The 20,969-nt window shown below is 43.5% G+C and overlaps 1 protein-coding gene across 1 annotated transcript in view; it reads right to left on the bottom strand.

Moving 5' to 3' along the window:
* LOC145415051 (nuclear transcription factor Y subunit gamma-like) overlaps positions 1–19,097 on the bottom strand; it is a 174,536-nt gene extending 155,439 nt beyond the window's left edge. Inside the window, exons 1-2 of the mRNA XM_080284466.1 lie at positions 18,980–19,097; positions 3,611–3,721 (exon numbers count right to left, since the gene is read on the bottom strand). Coding sequence (XP_080140592.1) covers positions 3,611–3,721 — 111 coding nt within the window. The 5' untranslated portion in view covers positions 18,980–19,097. The remainder of the gene's footprint in view (positions 1–3,610; positions 3,722–18,979) is intronic.
* Positions 19,098–20,969: the final 1,872 nt, after the last annotated feature.

Genomic DNA, 20,969 nt, shown 5'->3' with positions numbered 1-20,969 from the left:
ACAACACCAGCAGCGAACTAGCGCAAGTGGGAAGGTCATACGCCCTCGTAATTTTCATTGTTTTCACAGTGGTTTTTTTTTTTTTTTTTTGAAATATGGATTCCAAACTATTTGAGAATCATAGAATGGTGTTTCTAGTGATAATATCAGGCTGTGGTAATCATATGACGGGTTGTCGGGAAGTGTAAAGTGGAGACTTCGTTACCCAACTTCAGAGGTCTCCACAAGTCCTACGGTACTCGACGAAGGCTCAACAAACACCCAAGGAGAAAGATGAAGGTATGTGCCATAAGCATTAGTGATTTTAATAATCTAGGACTAATAACTGATTTTTGGCAAATATTTTTAGAGAGTCTGTCGGAGCACGAATATGCCCGCAGGTGCCGCAAGAAAAAGCAAATGAAGCCCGCAGTTAAAGGGTTAAACTGTCATGTAATGCGAATTTCAAATAATTCAAAACAATTTTCATAAAAATTAAAGGAACATGAGGGGGTTAGGTTCTTTGGCTGTTAAACATTCCAATTACTTACTCTACACTGAATATTTACCACTTTGTACATACACAGACAGGTGGTGGCAACCATCATCCACTCACAATGTAGTGCTGCCTTCTACTATCCTAGGTGACTCTACACTTAGTGATAAACCCAATGGTTTCCTGTAACCCAGGAAACCACTTACCGTACAATACTGGGCGGTAACCACATAATTATATAACATGGCGAAGTTAAGTCAATTATTGTGCCTCTGTGAACTGGGTGGATAGATGCAAATGAGGCATCCATTCAAGAGCCAAACCTCCACACACTTTCCTGCACCTTCCCACAAAAAGCTGTCCAGCTCAAGAGCAATGAGACAAGGGCTGATTTACTACTACATGAATATAATGTGAGACAGGTTCCAAGAATGTTTTTTAAATATATTTTTGCCTTGTATAATTACATGTAATTCTGTGCAGAAAGTAGGGCTGGGTTCTGTGTGAGCCCATAGAAAGTAGGGTTTAAATTAAGGTTAGGTTATGTATGAAACCACAGTGCTGGGTGAGGTTCTGTATGAGGCCAATAAAAGGTAATAAAGTCATCTGAATGTGTATATTCTCTGATAACAAAAGAGTACTTTTACTAAAGGACTACTTGAACTAAAACAAAACTCAGGAACAACTGTATAGACAACTGATGCAGCAGGAACATGAGTCAAGAGTTGACACAGCTGTCTTGTTTACCATTGAAATGGTGCCGAAGACAGACAGATGCCATCTTGAGGAAAGCCATTTCAACACTAATTTACCCTAATAAATGATGATTTTTCCAAACACAGCCCAAATTATTCTAACTTAAGCAAACCTCATTTATTCTAACCTTCCCATACCTAACCTTGGGAGCAGGCTGCAAAGCCCATGCCCAGAGTCAGACACATTAAAAAACAAAACAAAAAACTCATTGATGCAAATTTAAATTAACTTTTCATAATCTAACCTAACATCCATATTTAACCTAAATTTCCACAATTAACTCAATATTTCCAAACCTGATCTTATGTAAACTAATTTATCCCAGCCTAATGGCCCACTAATAACCCCTAAACATACATAACGGATTGGATCAGCAATGTTTACATTAATTCTGCTACTCTCAATCATGAACCAGAAAACCCTTTTCTCTCATATTTCTTATAAGTAACTTTGTAAGCCCAGCATTCTTAACAATGTAATTTGTCTGTGAATGTGAAATTCTCACAACCATTCCTAAAGATCAGTTTCTGTTCCTGTGAATACGAAACTTCTCAAAACATTTCTGGTTCTTTTATTTAAGCTTACCATTAACTATTAAAGGTATACAGTACCATCATTTCCATTTATTCTGAAGTGTTACCAAAGTCAAAAGAAATGCTTATTTCAATCCCTGGTACCTATTGAGGCACTTTCAAGTGAAAGTGGAATGCATAAACTGTTACAGTATTACACTTTGCGGTTGTCTGTGAGTGGAAGCCAGTCACCATGAGGCATACTGTTACCCAAGTATCCGATTTGTAACCATCCAGTAATCTACCACACTGGGTGTCCGTATCTACACACGTACTTTCACTCATTCCAGGGGTCAGAATGGTGTACTAACTGCTATTTGGGGGAATTAATCTGTAAAACATTTTTATAGTTTTAAAACCAATAAAGCATTTTACCTGTTTTTTGCAGCAAATTGCAAAATATTTGTTGCAAATTTTGCAGTCTATCAGAAACTCTGAGAATCATTTTGGTCCTCGCAAAAAACATATACTGTACACCAAACCCTCGTTTTTTAACTGATCACTATTCGACAATTTACTGTTTCAACATTTATATACCTATACCCTTTTTTGTTGTTCAACCTGGTTGTCCCTGCCATTTCAACAATTCAACCGCGTGCAGCCAGACAGACCGGCTGAGCAGCCTGCCTCCTGCACTCTGCCCCGCTGATCAGTTGCCTCTTCATCCGTCTGCATTTCGTATTGGCCTCATGGAATACTACGGCACCACCATGGCTTCATCCAAGACCTCTACTATTACTCTTGTCAAGTGCAGTTATGTGCTCACCAACCTGAGTGACTGTTTCGTCATTGCATGGTTGGGTGACAGCCTGCGCCAATGTTTAACAAATGCTCTTAACGCATGATACTTTTTTGGCGCCAGTTTTACAGAATGCACATCTTAGTTTGCACTAGATTAAGAAGGTTATAAATACTGGGGGGTCCTGGGGGTGAAGCCCCCCAGTTAGGCTTCTGTGCTTCCTGTTAGGGTTCCACTGCTACTTATGGTTTTGAATTGGGTACATTTGAGTTTGTTTGGTGTGGTGACGTCATGTTCAGTCGGCGGGATCGGTATTAAACATGCTATCAAAGGCTTTCAGGCAACTTTCTTTAATATCGCTAAGCAGGTATATTTCGTTTGTTCTCCAATATCTCTTTGATCAAAAATCAAATGTCAATCATCTGAGATGTATGTAGTACCAAAATAATTTACCATTAGAACGTAGATCAGTAAGAAATCAGCTCAAATCTCTGAGTCACTTTCATTTACATACAGTAATGATGTGGCTACTAGGGGGTAAAGGCTTTGATTTTTTTTTTTTTTCCCTCCCCCAACCTATCTATCTACAGCCACAATGCCATAATCCCATAAGGGGTGGCCATTTGTCTTTGAGTTAATTGTTTAACAGGGAGGGGCACTAACCCTCCACCAACCCACTTGCTAACACATACAGAACATGTGTGGGTTGGTTATATGGTTACCACCCAGCGTTGTAAATGGTTTCCTGGCTTAAAGGAAACCATTAGACTTAAAGCCACCTGAAATGGAAAGAAGATTAATAAAAAGTGACAGGAAAAATGGCAGAAACAGGAAGAGAGGAGGACAGACACAGAAAAAAAATGATGAAGGTGAGGAAAGAAGTAGGCAGCACTACAAAAAAAACAAAGATGTGGAAGAAAAACACACATTTTCTCTCTCTCTCTAAAAAAAAAAAAAAAAAAAAAAAAAAAAAGCTTTGAATGCAGCAGAGATTGTGCTTATGCCTTTCTTTTGCACTATCCTTCAGTATGTTACATGATTCCAGGATGTGAAATGAGTTTGGTTTACTTGTGTCAACTGTCGGATGTCTTCAGTAACTTTTGGCCAAAAGTTATTTAGTGTCTGCTGCGCCTCAGATATGACCTGCTGCCCCCCCTCCACTTGCCCGTCCACAGACATCTGCAACAAACATTTTAATTAATAAAAAAGTAAATAGTTTCTAAACATCAAACAAAGTTACAAGTACAGCCAGCTCTCCTACAATGTACGATCCTAGAACACAGAAATCATAGAACACGGGAGGCAACTGTTTGTGTTCCAAAATCTTACCACAAGGAAAAAGATGCATTTAACACAGCAGGAAGCACCTGTTTATCTTTCAAAATCTTACAACACAAAAAAGATACATATAACACAGCCTGTCAAGCAACGATTTATTGCTATGCCATGTCTGTGAGGTACATCGTCATGGTCCACTGAGCATTTCTTCTCCACTTGAGTCCACCCTGTCCCCACGCTGTGACTGTACTCATGCTCTGTGTGACGTGTGTGTGTGTGTGTGTGTGTGTGTGTGTGTGTGTGTGTGTGTTTTTAAAGGGTATCACATGACACCTTATATGGGTTTGCCGAGGAAACAAGCGTAAATTGGCACGATATCGTGGTAAATGTCGATGGTATCCTCGGCAAGCTTGGAATCCGTTTGGATGGATTCTCGCACATCATAAATGGTACAAAACAATGTGACCACCTAGGTGACTCAACAGAGAATATTTGATGTTTTAACACTGACATAAAGGGGGACAAAAGGCCCACCAAGTCATAAAGTAGCTTGGTAGTGGGATGAGGATGTTGAAGCTGCAGTTAAGGAGAAAAGAAGGCTTTTCCGGGAATGGAAGAAGGGTGGTAACAAAGACAACAACTTGGCTGCCAAGCGTAGGGGTAGAAGAGAGGTATACAAGGAGAAGTCTGAGTCACAGAGACTTTTACTTGATAACCTAAATCATGAGGAAAGGAAAAATATGATATATAAGGTGGGAAATCAGGTCAACAAGGAGAATAGGGATATTATAGGTGAGCAGTGTGTGAAGGATGATGAATAAAGGGTAGTGGTGAACAGTGGGGATATTAAAGACACATGGAGAGAGCATTATAGCAGGTTGTTGAATGAGGAGTTTGACTGGGACAGGGAAGGTTTGGAGCCAGCAGATCCAGTGTTTGGCCTCTTGGCCTTCGATTGACGCTGCTACTGTGAGTGGGGCAATAGGCAGAAGGCAGGTGGGGAAAGCTGCAGATGTGTTTGGGTTGACTGCTTAAATGTTGAAGGTCTCAGGATGTATAGGAGCGAGGTTAGTCACTGACCTGATAAATATGATTATGTATGAGTGCACTCTCACAGACGATTGACTGAAGAGTGTAATCAATTATGTGTACGAGGGGAAGGGTGATGCCCTGGAAAGAGGAAATTATAGACGCATAAAGCTTTTAGATCAGATAATGAAAGTAATGGAGAGAGTTTTAGAAGGTATGATTAGAAAATGAGTGAATACTGATGAGATGTAGTTTGGGCCTAAGACAGGCAAGGGGACTACAGATGCCATATCCATTGTTCGACAAATTCAGGAACAATATATAGGGAAGAAAAGGGAAATGTACTTTGTTTTTGTTAATTTGGAGAAGACCTCTGACAGAATCCCTGGAGAGGTGGTGAAATGGGCAATGAGAAAGCTTGAGATGGAGGAGTGGCTGGTTACAGTGATTATGGTCATGTATGTGAGAGATCTCACCCAGGCAGGAGTGAATGGAGATTTGAATGATGAGTTTTCTGTGAATGTTGGTGTCCATCAGGGGTCAGATTTGAGTCCCTTGTTGTTTATCATGGTACTTGAAGCCCTCTCACGTGATTTCAGAAATGGACTCCCGTGAGAGACGTTGTATGCTGATGATTTGGTGCTGACTGCAGAGAATGAAAGAGAGGCGGAGGAAAGATTTAGGAAGTGGAGAGATGGTATGGGCACAAGGGTTTAAGGATAAATGCTGATAAAAAACTAGAATGGCACTCAGTAGAACGCATACCTCCGCCACCATTCGTACATACCAACATCCTGTTCTGGCCTAGCAGCCGTGGGAGCATCACTGCAGAGCTAGTGAAACTCGGCTAGCGGAACCCTTAGACTTCACCAGCTGTCGACCCAGGCAGATGTCCTGATGCCTGACCAGCATGCTACTGCCACCGTCTACAACCCGTTGAGGGGGGGCATTCAGCAGTAGTTCCAAGCTGCCGGGAGTCACGAAGATCATAGGTGCGGTGGTGTGGTTCAATGTGAAGTCTGGGTACAGCTTCATCAAGCATCGGGACACCGGTGCTGATGTTTTCATGCACAGACTCGGGATCGTTGCACCTAACCCCCGGCACTTTCGGCGCTCTCTTGGCGAGGGTGAGACTGTGGAGTTTCAGCTCCGTCAGTCACCCAAGGGTCCCGAGGCTACAGATGTCACTGGGCCGGGAGGTGTTGCTGTGCAGGGCTCTGCTCATGCACGGCGGCGCCTCCTGGCCCAGAGATGCCGTCTTGGGGTCCTGGGTGTTCTGGGGAGAAGAATCTCCTGGTTTCGATGTGCGTCGCTACAGCACAGGCTTTTTATGGGGGTGACAGGGCTCTGCTACACGTTCTCCTCCCTCAGATCTTTGAGAAAAACGGGCTACCGAGACTTGCCATCCCCCGGAACTTTGTCGGTGACGTTCGTTAAGCCCCTCGTCCGGAGCGTCGTCCCCGGCAGCCTCTATCGCAGCCCAAGTCACGGCCACCTCCACCTCGGCCCCGCTGTACACCGCAGAAACGGCTGTGCCTGGATGGTCCCCTCAACATGGCGACTGGCTGGGGAATGGCTGGGAGAAGGAGGGAGGTGAGAAGACAGGAAGAAATCAGTAGGATAGAAGTTGTGGATGTAATGAAGAAAGTTAAATTGGGGAAAGCCCCAGGAATTGATGAAGTGTGAGGTGAAATATTGAAGCATGGGGGAGACATAGTAGTAGAATGGATGTGGAAGATGTGCAGATTGGCCTGGGAGGAAGGTAGAGTTCCGGAGGATTGGAAGTCAGCAATAATTATTCCCTTGTACAAAGGAAAAGGGGAAAAAGATGTGTGTGGTAATCATAGGGGCATTTGTCGTCTTAGTATAATAAGAAAAGTGTATGGTAGGATACTTATTGACAGAGTTAGGGAAAAAACAGAGGAATTAGTTGGAGAAGAACAGGGAGGCTTTAGGAAGGGAAGAGGTTGTGTAGATCAAATATTCATTCCTAGATCTTTAGTGGAAATGTTTCTAGAGAAGGGAAAGAAGTTGTATGATGGATTTCGAGAAAGCATATGACAGGGTGGATAGACAAGGATTGTGGAATGTATTAAGAATATATGGAGTAGATGGGAAGTTGTTGGATGCTGTGAAAAGTATGCATGATGGTGCTAAGGCTGCAGTGTGTGTGGATGGTGAACTGAGTGAATTTTTCTCTTTGAAGGTTGGGTTGAAAGATGGATGTGTCATGTCTCCATGATTGTTCAATCTGTACATGGATGGGGTAATAAAAGAGGTACAAGGTAGGGTACCGGATGTTGGAGTGGCCCTAATGAGAGAGGGTAGTGTTTGGAAACTCCCTGTACTGTTGTTTGCAAATGATACTGTGTTGTTGAGTGAAGACAAAGGAGAGCTGCAAGGCTTGGTGGATGAGTTCAGGAGAGTGTGTAAGAAACGGAATCTAAAGGTGAATGTAGGGAAGAGGAAAGTGATGGTCTTTGAGAGAGGTGAAGTCAGTGAATGTACAGCGAGGTTGGATGGTGAGCAATTGGAAAATGTGAGTACGTTTAAGTACTTGGGTAATGTGATGAGTAAGGATGGAGGTTTGGAGGGTGATGTGCTTGAAAGGGTACAGCAGGGAAGAAAGGTTGCTGGTTCTTTGAAAGCAGTGATAACAAACAGGGAAGTGAGCATGGAAGTGAAAAAGTTACATGACAGTATTGTGATACCAACTCTAACGTATGGAAGTGAAGACTGGACGTTATTGGAAGGACACAAGTCAAGAGTGAGAGCAGGGGAAATTAGTTATTTAAGAGGAGCCTGTGGAGTCACATGGAGAGACAGGCTGACGAATGAGGATATAAAGGAGCGTTGTGGTGTGGATGTGGATATGATAGGAAGCGTTATGAGGAAAACACTGAGGTGGTTTGGCCATGAGGAGAGGATGGAGGGTGAAAGACTGACGAAGACAGTGTACGTGAGTGAGGTGGAGGGGGGAAGAGGGAGGGGGAGGCCGAGGATGAGATGGAGGGATGGGGTGGAGAGGTATATGAGAGATGGGGGTGTGAGTTGGGAGCAGGGCAGTGAAATGGCGGGGGACAAGGCGACTTGGAGGCGATTTGTTTGTGGCCACCCTAAATGGGATTGAGGCGTCTGGCAATAGATAGATAGATAGACCTTCCACATACCTTGCCTATCTATTCTGTCATAAGGTTTCTCCAAGTCCATGAAGGCAGTATACACTTTCCTTCCCTTCTCTAGATACTCCTCCACTAAACATCTTAGAACAAATATCTGATCTACACCCCCTTTTCCCTTCCTAAATCCCCATCGTTCTTCTCCAACTAGCTCCTCTGTCATATGCCTAACCCTATCAATGAGTATTCTACTATATATTTTACCAGTCACACTAAGAAGGCAAATACCCCTATGGTTACCACATACTTCTCTCTCCCCTTTTCCTTTGTATAAAGGAACAATTATACCTGATTTCCAGTCCTCTGGAACCCTTCTCTCTTCCCAAGCCAATCTACACAACTTCCATATCCACTCCACAACAATCTCACCCCCATACCTAAGCATTTCACCACACACTTAATCAATTCCTGGGGCCTTTCCCAACTTAATCTTCTTCATCGCTTCCACTACTTCTGCCCTACTAATCTCTTCCTCCCTCCTCTCATCTCTTCTTCTCCCAGCCATTCCCCAACCACTTATACTCGCACTGCTCTCACTCTCTACATTCAACAAATCCTCAAAGTGCTCCTTCCATCTCCTTAATTTCTCTCTCTTCTCCACCAACAATCTATTATTCCTATCTTTCACTCCCCTACTATTTCCCCTTTCACACTGCCTTACTTTCTTTACCTCCTTCCAAAACAATTTCTTACTCTCCCTCCATTTCACACTCAGATTCCTCCCAAACTCTTCATCCACTTTCTTCTTACTCTCCTTCACCAGTCTCTTAACCTTCCTACTCCTGCTCACATATACCTCTCTCTTCTCTCTCTCATCTTCTCCCCTACCTCTACTCGCTAACCATTCACTATATGCCTTCTTCTTTTGTTCCACAGCTCATTTCACCTCATCATTCCACCATGCTGTCCCTTGCACACCCTTGCATCTCCTCCTCACTCCATAAACCGCCTCACACGCTGCGCCTATCTCTTCCGTGAATATCTTACATACGTCTTCCACCCCTTCCATCTGCTCTAGCTCATACCTTCCCAATCTTTCTTCCACTATGCTCTTATACTCTGCCATTTTCTCACTATCTTGCAGCTTCTCCACTCTTCTCACAGGAGCTGCTTCCTCCTGTCTTCCCCTTCGTCTCCTCAACCACTTTCTTTGGAGCTCTACCTTGGCCATCACTAAGTGATGGTCCGACACTCCATTCCCCCACCCTCTCCACATTCTTGCAGCCAACACTTGTCTTCTCATTCGTTTATCCACACACACGTAGTCTATCATTGCCTTTCGTTCAACAAGTTCACCATCCATCCGCCTCATTACTCTCCATGTATACTGGTGGATCATCTTATGACAAAAGTAGGTGTTGGCTATTGCCAACCCCTTACAAGCACAGATGTCCACCAAAGCACTACCATTCCCATCTACTTCAGCTGGCACACCCCACTGACCAACCACTCCATCCACTCGTACATTCCCAACTTTGCCATTCATGTCTCCAATCAACAGCACTCTCTCGCTCCTCTCAAGCTTGTCCATACATACTTCTACTCTCACCCAAAACTCATCTTTCACTCTTGCCACTCGATCCTCTGTCGGGGCATACACACATACAATTGCCCACGCTTGTACACCTACTTTCATCCTCACCCATACAATCCTTGCACCCACTATTCCATACTCTCTTATATTCTCCTTCCACTTCTTGCTTATCATCAGACATACTCCCTCTCTCTCTCTTTTTTTTTTTTTTAAAGGCTCCAACATGCTTGCATGTGTCGGCCTTGGTCGCCTAATGGCGGCTCTCCAAGCTGCACGATCCATTGCAGCCTCCCTGTTCAATCCCTTAACCCTGAGGTCACACTTTATGACCTCGTCCCATGTCTTTCTCGGTCTACGCCTCATAACCCCACCCACAATATTAACATTTCTCACCTTCCTCACCCAATCACCCCCCTCTCTTGCCCTCTCATTCTCACTGACTCCTGCACATATACCTAAACCATATTCCCATTCTCTCACCCTTTCACCTTTCCATTTAGTTTTAGTCAATCCACATATATCCACTTTTGCATCCTCAAGCACCTGAACAATCTCTCTCTCTTTCACTTCATCATTCACTCCTCTCACATTCCATGTTCCCACCCTAAGAATGTCCTTTGTCCGTTCCTTAGTCGTCAACGTATGGTCCGTCCAGGTCCGAGGCGCTTTATTCACTTTTTTAGTTAGTTCTTTTTACGGGGTGGGGCACTAACCCACCACCAACCCTTTAAGTCATCTCGTACGACAAGCAGAGATACTGGGGGAGTATTCTTGAAACCCCCCTACCCCCAGGGGGTAAAAGGGATTAATCCCCAAGCTAGACCTCATCAGATCATATAGCCCTGCTAGGGTTACAGGAGAGCGCTATCCCTCCCAGCACGGTAGCCACCGGGCGGGGCGCGAACTCGCAACCTCACGATTACGAGCCAGAGGCATTGGCAATAGTGCGATAGGGAGACAATTGGACTTACCATTATTGCCAACTGAGAGTGGGGAAAGCGACCTCACCATGCTGAGTGTGGAAATGTACTCATCAGATGAGGGTGACCATGAGTTTTCCACTGTGAGGCAATCTTTTCCCCCTGTACGATCATCTGCCATTTCTGATGATGGAAATTGTTCAGATGATATTGATGTCCTGGAGAGCGGGATAGTGGCACAGTGGAGAAGATGGATGAGGAGGTAAGGAGTGGAGAAAAGGAGGAGGTGGAGGAAGGTGGGAGGAGGAAATGCCACAGGGAAAGCCTCGCACCAGCGCGTGACTCCAATCCTACCGTGGAATTTTCCACTCAATCTGCCACTACACTAGCCTCTTCCACTCGGTCTGTTACTCATCTTGCATCTCAACCTGCCTCACCATGTGCCTCGCCACGCTAGCCTGCCTCATTATGTGCCTCACCACATCAGCCTGCCTCACCACATCAGCCTGCCTCACCTTGTGCCTTGCCACGCCGGCCTGCCTCACCATGTGTCTCACCACGCTGGCCTGCTTCTCCATCTGCCTTGCAACATGACCCTGCCTCTTCACCACAGTCAGGCAGGTCTGGGTATGCAGATGCAGGTGCACGGCAACGATCATTTTATGGCTGGCAGAGATGCACCCGTCGCCTGATTTCACCATTGCCATCACCACCAGGATCACCGTCGCCAGCATCATCACCACCACCACCATCATCACCTGCCTCATCAAATGATTATTCGCCTGATTCACCACCACAGCGCCTTGCTAGGGGCAGGGGCAGGGCAAGGGGCAGGGCACGGGGCAGGCAATATACATGGCAGGCAACATACATGGCAGGCAAGGGGCAGGGCACGGGGCAGGCAATATACATGGCAGGCAACATACATGGCAGGCAAAGCAGGGACCAAGAGTAGGTATGTTTGAAACATTTACCTGGGAGGAAGTGACAGGGTTTCAGCCTGAAGTACCTGTATTTGATGAGACAAACGCAGGTGTGCAGCCAGAATTCTCTTTCAATGCAACATCCACTCTGTTGATTTTCTAATAGCTTTTCTTACCAACAGAGAGATGGATTTCAATGCATTCAGGGAATACTGCTGTAATTGGGGTGAAACCTCGCACATTTGTGAAAGTGCGAAAATGAAGGAGTCGACAATGACGAATGTAAGTGAGATATATGTTTGGCTTGCAGTGACTATATTGATGCCTCACATAATAAAACACAATATTCATGATTACTGGTTAGTGGATGATATTCCTTCAGCACCTCTGTTCAGTACCGGTAAGTATATACCATGAGACAGGTACCTCGACATCCTCAGGTACCTGCATTTCTCATCCAACATGGGCCCACATCCGAACGATAGATTATGGAAACCATGCTCGATTTCGGAAATGAAGGAAAAATTTAGATCATATTTCAGACCATTCCAGAATGTTGTTATTGACAAGTCGCTGTTTTGCCTTGCCTTCATACAGTACATACCATCAAAGAGACATTGGTTTGGAATAAAGTTTTTTGTTTTGTGTGACTGCAAGACTGGCTGTGTATACAGCAAGTAATGCTGAGTTATCGAAGAATGACCCCCATGGCTTCTCTGGCTCAGTGATAAAGAAGCTCATGGACAGGTACTTTGGTGGCAACCACATCCTGTTTACCGCTAATTACTACATGATGCCAAGTCTTGCAAAGTACCTGCAAGAACACAAAATTGGATGGTATGGCACTGTCCATGCAAAAAGGACACACTGGCCATCCTTTCTCAGAGGCACCATGAAGGGGGAGTGCAGGACCTTGAAATCAGGTAAACTCCTTGCTATTCACAGACACAATAAGCAAAAGATAAATGTCCTCTCCACGGTCCATGAAGGTAAGTTGGTAAACACAGGCAAGGTCGATAAAAGAACGAGGCAGCCAGTCTTCAAGCCTGATGCTGTTATTGACTATAACTTCAACACGTGACTAGTTGATAAATCTGATATACAGATTGGCACCACTGACTGTCTGTGACGATGCTGTAAGTGGCACAAGAAGACATTCTTACATGTACTTGACATCTGTGTACTGAATGCCTTCATTCTTTACAAGAATGTAACACAGACAAGCACATCCCTCGGACAGTTTGAGATGGATGCAATTCACGGCCTCCTGGAAAGATATGGCCAAGTAGTGTCTGTTGGGAAATGGAGGCACAGTGTACAGCAACTGCCTGACAGGATGCTGTGTAGGGACTACCTCAGCAGGCATTACAGTAAAAGTCCAATTCTTCAGCATCCAATTCCCTGGCAAATCTGACATTTCGGCAGTTTTGAGAAATAGTCCCATTTACGAAAATCTCTGATTGTTCGGCAGATTTTCCGATTTTTTTCGTCAGTCTTGAAATTCTCCATGAGTCCTTAGAGCCTGTTGCAGGACCTACTGCTGGGGACTTCTTCCAGCAGTAGCAGACTCCAATCAACCCCTTCTATTGTACATATGTAAATAAGGAACCTACTATAAGTTTAGGTAAGTGCATGTGAACTTGTAGGCCTACTGTACCATTACATTTATATACAGTATGTTCACTAATTTCTTTATTTTTCATATTCATGTATAGTACTGTATTCATTACAGCATTGTACAGTATCAAACAATACTCTCTCCAAACACATTTGTAATGATATGAGTAGTGATGATAGTGTTCACCGAAACATATAAGGTATTGAGTGGGTAAGGTTTTTGATAATTCGGCAATTTTGATTTTTCGGAACTTGCCTGGTCACATAGATGCCGAAAAATCGGACTTCTACTGTACATGGAAGCACTGCCTCCAACACCTGCAGGCAAAGAAATCTTCCGGCGTTGCTATGTTTGGGCAAATTCATCGCGCCAACCACAACAATGCCGTATGACAAGGTGGTGGTGTGCTGAATGTCAGGTGGCACTGTGCACTACCTGTTCCTCTGAGTATCACTCAAAGACTGAGTTGCAGAAGTCTGGGTCATATGCTTAAGTTGGTGTTAGTTTAGTACATATCTGGGTTTTTGTGTAATTAGAAAAAATGGTTTTACTGCTCTGTGTACATTAATGTGAATAACAGAAGCAGAAAGTTTGTTTCATGATGAAGTCAGTGCCTTATTATTTATTGAAAGCTTTTGTATGTGTACATATTTGTTATGATGAAAAATTACAAATCACAGGAAAAAAAAATCTGTTATAGTGATAAATATTTTTGATTGTAGACAGTATATACGTGAATAACTATTTTGTTCACAATATTGATTTTTTAGGTTTTATGTAGTAGCAGTAGTAGTTATAGTAGTAGTAGTAGTAGTAGTGGCAGTTGTAGTAGCAGTAGAACAGTAGTAGTTGTACTGGTGGTGGTAGAAGTAGTAGTAGTATTTGTAGCAGCTGTTGTAATACTCAGACTTATAGTGGCACAGTGGTACTAGAATCAAGTGACAATGCATGCCAAACATACATCTCCGTGTGTGTGTGTGTGTGTGTGTGTGTGTGTGTGTGTGTGTGTGTGTGTGTGTGTGAGGCAGCCTGCCTCAAGGTCGTTGCTATGGTTACTGGATTTTCAGCAGCAATCTCACCACACTTTTGGAAAATATACACAGAAATGGTGTTCGTGGTGGACTGCGGTCTTCTGGAAGTGTTATTATTGTGGAGGGCTAGTCTAAGCCTTAGCTGTGTCACCATACCTCTTCCATGCATACAGACACTGGCAAAAAAACAAAAATTGCCCCCTTTCCCCACTCACTCTCTTTGACTACTCGCATTTCATGGGCTATCTAAGGCAATCAGCTTGAAGTTGAAGGACTGTTGAGTATTATGAGAGTTTCTTTTTTTTGGTTTTGTATTAGCTGAGATATGAAACTTTACAAATAGATGATTTTCCTAGAAATGCCAGGCTGGGAGAAGGGTTAATGGGAATATATGTCGGACATGATGAGTTAAGGATTACCCATGGAATATACAAGGAATGTATGGTTTAGTTCAAGCAGAAGAAAGACCTTACTAGTTCCCTTTTTATTGTTACAGTTTATACTGGTATATCACATTTTTCTTATTATTTTAATGGCAATAAACAACTGCTCTGTATTGATTTTGTTTCTCTGTTGTTAACATCAATGTTTTTTCCCGACGAGTCTTGTTTCTTGAGCGTAATGGCGAACTCTTCATAAAAGCTATGCAACTGTACCAATATCTATTTGGTTTTCCATTTCAGCGTGTTTACCTGATGTTACCACTGGTTAGATTAGGTCAGACTGGGTTAGGTTATATTAGGTAAGACAGGTTTTGTGGTAAATTTTTACAAGTTGCCAATACACCTCCAGGTTGTACAGTATATTTTTCTGGTAGTTTTTGATGAGATTTGAGTGGTTTTGCATTCATTTTTGTCAAAAATGCTTCATTCTACCTCTTTTCCAATCATGAACTTTGACTGGATGAGGAGGTGAAGCATTTTCGACAGAAAACAAAGGCAAAAATCACTTAAATCTCATCTAAAACCACCAGGAAAATATAAGGTACTGCACAACCAGTTACCCAAACAGATCTAACCTAACAGACAGAAAAAGAAGACAAAAATCATTCGTCTCATCAAAAACCACCAGCAAAATATACTGTACAACATGTTAACCTAACCAAACAGACCTAACCTATCCAAAGCTAACCTAACCCAAGCAAACCTAACCTGCTGCACTGGAATGTTTACCTTAGAGATATGATGGTCCAGGTCGTGCAGTATATTTTTCTTGTAGTTTTTGACGAGATTTGAGTGATTTTGACCTTCATATTTGTCGGAAATGCTTCATTTTGCCTCTTATTCCAATCATGAACTTTGGATGAGGAGCTGAAATGAAGTATTTTCGACAGAAAACGAAGGCAAAAATCACTCAAATTGAATAAAAAACCACCGACTGGAAATGCTTAAATACAGATAAATAATCAATATCAAACCCGGTGCACAGATCGTCCTACTTTGTCACAAGCCATAGCGAGATGGATTTATATTTTCTACTCAGAATTAATCAAAGAGCGCGCTTCAAGTTGATTGGTAGAACACCATCACGTGACCAAAAGTATGCCTATGTGTGGCTGAAACAGACCTAGAAGACGCATGCGCAGTAGACAGAAGGAGAAACACATGTACAAACACACGCATCTTTTTTACACGGACTGGCAGGGTCAACATCCAAGGTATGGTATTTTGGGACCTTTTTTTTAAATTCAATATCTCTGTAAATATCGATTTGCGAATGGGGCTATGGGGGTTTATTATAGAGATATATTGCTGTATCGGTATCGGTGGTATTGGCCCATTTTTAAAGTGCTGGTATCGGCATCGGTATTGGCTGATTTTCTGCAGATACTACTGATAAGAAGTGAGTTTTTTACGCCAGGTACCCCTTTTTTGGATAAGGGCTAGGACAGCTCTAATAATAAATTTTGGATGATCTGCAGTTATTTTAGCCTGCCATTATGCTTGAAAAACAAACATAAGTACCAGTAAATCAGAATGGACACTGATATAAACAACCGGAAAAGAAAATCAGTAAACAACTGTTTACCACCATAAAAAGGATTAGAAAAATATAGAAAACAACCAGAGCAAAAGGAGAAGTGTATCTGTGAGGTATTCCTGCTGCTTACAGCACTCTTACACTAAACCACAGGCTTACCAAAAACACAATTACAGTATATAATGATTAGGTTAGAAAATGATGTATGTGTAAGGGTGCTTGATTGTCTGGTGGAGGAAGGAGAAAAAGTGGGATTGGTAATAAATTGTGGAAAGACTGAAATTATTAATATGAACATGGAGAACCAAATCAATTATGTAATTGGGAATAAAGTGGTGAAGAATGTAGAAAACTTTAAATATCTGGGAATGATTGTATCATCTAATAGATCATTAAACAATGAAATTGAGGAGATTAGACAGGCTTGGCGAGCTGTTGGAATGTTGAAATTTGAGAATAAAATACTGAGAAGGATCTTGGGGTTAAGCGGCAAGACAGAGTTACAAATGCAAGAGTAAGGGATATTACGAGAGTGGAACCAGTTAATGAATATGTGAGACCGTCTCGCTGGAAGTGGCTGGGGCACATATACAGAAAAGAAGGTAGTTTAATACAGGATGTGCCAGAGTGGACTGCTAGAGGAAGAAGAGGTAGAGGTAGGCCGAGGGAAACCTGGTTGAGGACAATGAAAAAGGAAGCAGGAAAGGAGTGTTGGTGGGACCTGAAGGAGATGGCAAAGAGACAAATATTGGTGGAGAGAGTTCATCGAGGCCCTATGCATCCCGTGGGGTGTCACAGGAAATGATTGATTGTATGGGTTAGGTTTACATAAAGCAGGTCAGGTTAGGAATAAATTAGGTTGGGTTAATATGAGGGTCAAACTATAGTATCGGTCCCACGTAAAACTTGAACTTGTTCTATCTATCAGCCTATGCACCTCATGCTGCTGTACTCACCAGGATGTGTCATTGCTCTCAGAAATGAAAGGTTTACAAGATTACTGATTTTTTCCTTCAGTACTGTACAGCAAGAGCCTGGACCATGCCGCCGTGCCGCCATGTTTACCGCCAGCATTGTTGTCTGCTTTTTATATACATTTAAAACTGTTTTATATGCATTTGATGATGTTTTACACCGACTTGACAGCGTTGGAATCACGTGACTTATGAAAGCCAATCACAGCTATCTCTCCCTCTTCATCAACCAATCACATTTAATTTCCTTCCTCCAATGAGCAAAGTTTCCCGCACTTCTCCAGATTCAGAAGTCTGTCCCGCCATGTCTCTCCCGTGAACTGGGTGTGCGCTAAAGCCTCGATAGATTTTCAAGGCTTTTTACCAATAACCTGTGGCTTCCATCAATTTTCTGTGTCGGCACAGGGTCCTTCAAAATGAGGTGGAGTGTCCTCACTGTCACGTACAACTTCAGGTGCGACAAGAAAGCATCCCTGGGTGTGCCGCCAGTGGAGTCTGACCCACCATCTCCAAAGGTTAGACCTTGCTGGGGGGGGGGGGAGTTTAGGTTAGCTTAGGTTGGTTATATTAGGTTAGGTCAGGATTATTTTACTTACTTCAAACCCTGCCTTCTTTCCAGGGCTTCCAGTATTGAAACGACATCCAGCCTGAGTGTTTCCAATGGTTTTTGGTGTGACTGATGATTTTTGACTTAAATTTCTGTCAAAAATTAGTAGTTTCTGTGATAACAGAAAATGGGTCACATCTCAGAAACTACTGATTTCCGACAGAAATGAAGGTAAAAATCGAACGAATCACACCAAAAACCATTGGACACACCCAGGTTGTATGAAAAAATCGGTAAATTTTTAGAAGTAACCAATGTTTTCTTTTATTAATATTTTTATGGTTTCCAATGCAAAATACTGTGCTTTAATTAGTTTTGACCCTCATTTTGGGGGGAAAATCCCCCTTTTGGAATTTTAAGATTTCCAAAAGTGGGTTTATCCCCTAAAATCAAGATCAAGATTAATTAAAAACACACTATTTTGCATTAAACTAACCCAACCTAAACTAACCTAGGCCTAATCTAGGGCCTGACAGACCAAATGCACACGCCTGCACCAGCCAATATGGCGCAACATTCATCTGCTACTGAGCAACAGCCTAACCTAAGCCACTATATGACTACCCTTACAAAATTTGCTCCCCCAACTCATACTAGGCTTAAAGGGTAAGTCTTAGTTAGAATAGTTCAGGGACATAATATAATGAGAGTTGGTAACGTTGGTTACTTCTATAGTTATACCAAAAAATCCTTGTGGGACAGTCATTATAACTTGAACAATATGAGAGTTTAGACAGGTATGGATAAATCGCCACTCCTAAGGATAACCGTGCCAAAGGTTGCATTCTGAGATAGTATATCAATCTGTCGCTATACTACAACGGCATCTGTCTTTGGTGCCACTGGGGCTGGTAAACAATGACTACTTACAGAATGCTAGTTGCCACTTTCAAAAGAAATAAAAAATATTGAAACTTAAAAACAACTTGGAAAATATTAAAGGAATCCCACTGAAGGGCTGTAGCCAAGATATAAAATAAATGCAAATTATGGTAGTCCCATGTCTCTGGGAAGATTACCATTAAATGTACCATCAACCTGTCACTTTCAGTGCATGAGTCTTGACCTTAAGTTAGGATAAAGGCTGCAACAATACATCTATGGGGAATGACCAACTCATAAATTACTATTTAGCGGTAATTTTTTAAAAGCCATATTTTAGGGTAGCAGTGATACATCACAAGTAGCAAATCTAAATGTAAAGACATTACAAAGTAGTTGCTTTCTCTACTAGTGTCTGGGTGAAAGCTACTTTCCCTATGGGATCATCTTCACATAAGATATTTACCTAATTAACCAGTAAATAACATCGTTCAAGTACGAACTTGCCTTACACTGATATAATTATAAAATCCCTTATTTACCTTTTACCAATGAATGATGGACGCTGGTAAATACATGTGGCAACAGACTGAATCTTTTGTCGCTAGAAAAGGAGGAGACGCCAGAATACCAGCATTCTATAACCCAGCCACCCTCACCGCCTTCCACTGCTGAGCTTGTAAACAAAAGATGGCGCAACGGAGTTTTTACTGTTCAGTATCTAAAATAAAGATCATTACAGAATATTGCTACATCTCATGTTCATCACGTGTAGATATGCAAATAATGATATGCGTACAATAATAAGTATTTCAGTATGTCGACAAAACATCTTCCCCATGAAGACCTTACAATGGCGCGAAGTTCAAAATAACCTTTCGTAACAACTCATATAGTCGAAATGATGACTTTGCGTTACCATAACAACGACTTACTGGTTCTAAACAAATATCCGACGCTGCGGCTTTTATAATAACGTCCCTTGAATCTTCCATCTCTGAGGAAGAAAAACAAAGCAAGGAAAAACTACTTTCATGCGTTCATATATTAACCATTTCCTAACTGGTGTAAAATTGCCTTATGATAAGGCCACAATCCATAAAGTTGAAGCTTTTTTAATACCTTTGCGTTATTTTATAAGATATAGTTTACTGCGGGTAGAAATGATGTTTCCCTGTGCAGACATCTATTGGTTGATATTATCATGATATATAAAACTTGTCTGTCAATAATTTTCATATGATGGTAGGTACTGTTCTTTGGTTCCGTGCACAGAAAGAAGAGTCAAAATTAAGCAATAACCATCTGAAATGACGACAAGAAGGCGTCGCGACACCCCCAGGTGGCGACAACAGAGGGGTAGACAAGGCGCGCACGACGTCCGTGCGATATGGACACAAGTCCCATATAGCCGGGTGCCCCTATTCCCCGGAATGCACCCGGCACGAACACCTCAGTCCGGGTGCATTACCCTTTAACTGACCCAGCCTGCGTCAGGATCGGGGTGGAGCTAGAAACCTAGCTCCAGGCAGCACCCCAGTGACGGGCCTATAGCTGCACACTTAAAGCAACGGCCTGTAGCCATGCCCCTGCAACGGCCAGTAGCCATGCACCAGTGATGGTCGGTAGCCACACACTTAAAGCAACGGCCTGTAGCCGTGCAACAGCAACAGCCATCAGCTGCTCATAGTGCTGCCCACCCCCTCTTCAGAACCCGTGATGGCTGGTTGCCACATGCGGAAAGAGAACGGTACGCCCTCTTGCCTTCTGCAGTTGCCTCGAGGGGCACGACACTGGTGACAGCTGGCAGCCACACCAGTAGACAAGGGATGGCCTGTAGCTGCCCTTGGCCTACACGTCGCCCCTCATACGGGACTCTGGTGATGGCTGGTAGCTACGCCTGCGGGCAGGTGACAGCCGGCAGCCGCACTTTCATCTGTGTTCCCACCAGGGAGTCGGGCCCTGGTGACGGCCAATTGCCATACCGACGGGAAAAGGATGGCCTGTAGCTGCCCTCCTCCCCTTGCCCAAGAGACCTTGGCGACGGCTGGCAGCCATTCCAGGGAGGGGCACCTTAACAGCCCCTCACCCCCTTCAACTTCACTACCTGAGGGAGACCCCTGTTCGAGCTGCCCCTCTGGTGGCAGAGCAAGTCTCACTCTCGGCTCCCCCGACTGAGGCAGCCTCCAGGAGGAACACCTTTTCATCCAGGACTGGTGGAGAGGACCCATCTTGACCCAGGGGTTACACTCCATCTAGACGGTGCCAGAGGGAGACCAATTCCTGTCAGACTCCTGCCACCTGCAATGCTGCAGCCCCACCCTGATGGCGAAGCAGCGGGAGCGAGACCGCAGCCGATGGGCCCTCCACACCGCCCCTAGCATCCCAGGGCATGACCTCTCCAGTCTGGAGGAGAAGCGACGACCTTCCTGCACTGGGCGCCTGCAGGAGCACCTCCAGAGAATCTTCGGCCCCAGTCCCAAGGGCCAGACCCCTGTACCAAGTCCCTCCAGTGCGGGGCCCTTCAACACG

This window comes from Coenobita brevimanus, chromosome 101 (genome assembly GCF_032717465.1).
Source record: "Coenobita brevimanus isolate Jiangsu-jjx chromosome 101, ASM3271746v2, whole genome shotgun sequence".
NCBI lineage: Eukaryota > Metazoa > Arthropoda > Malacostraca > Decapoda > Coenobitidae > Coenobita > Coenobita brevimanus.
This window is presented reverse-complemented; position numbering and strand designations above follow the sequence as displayed.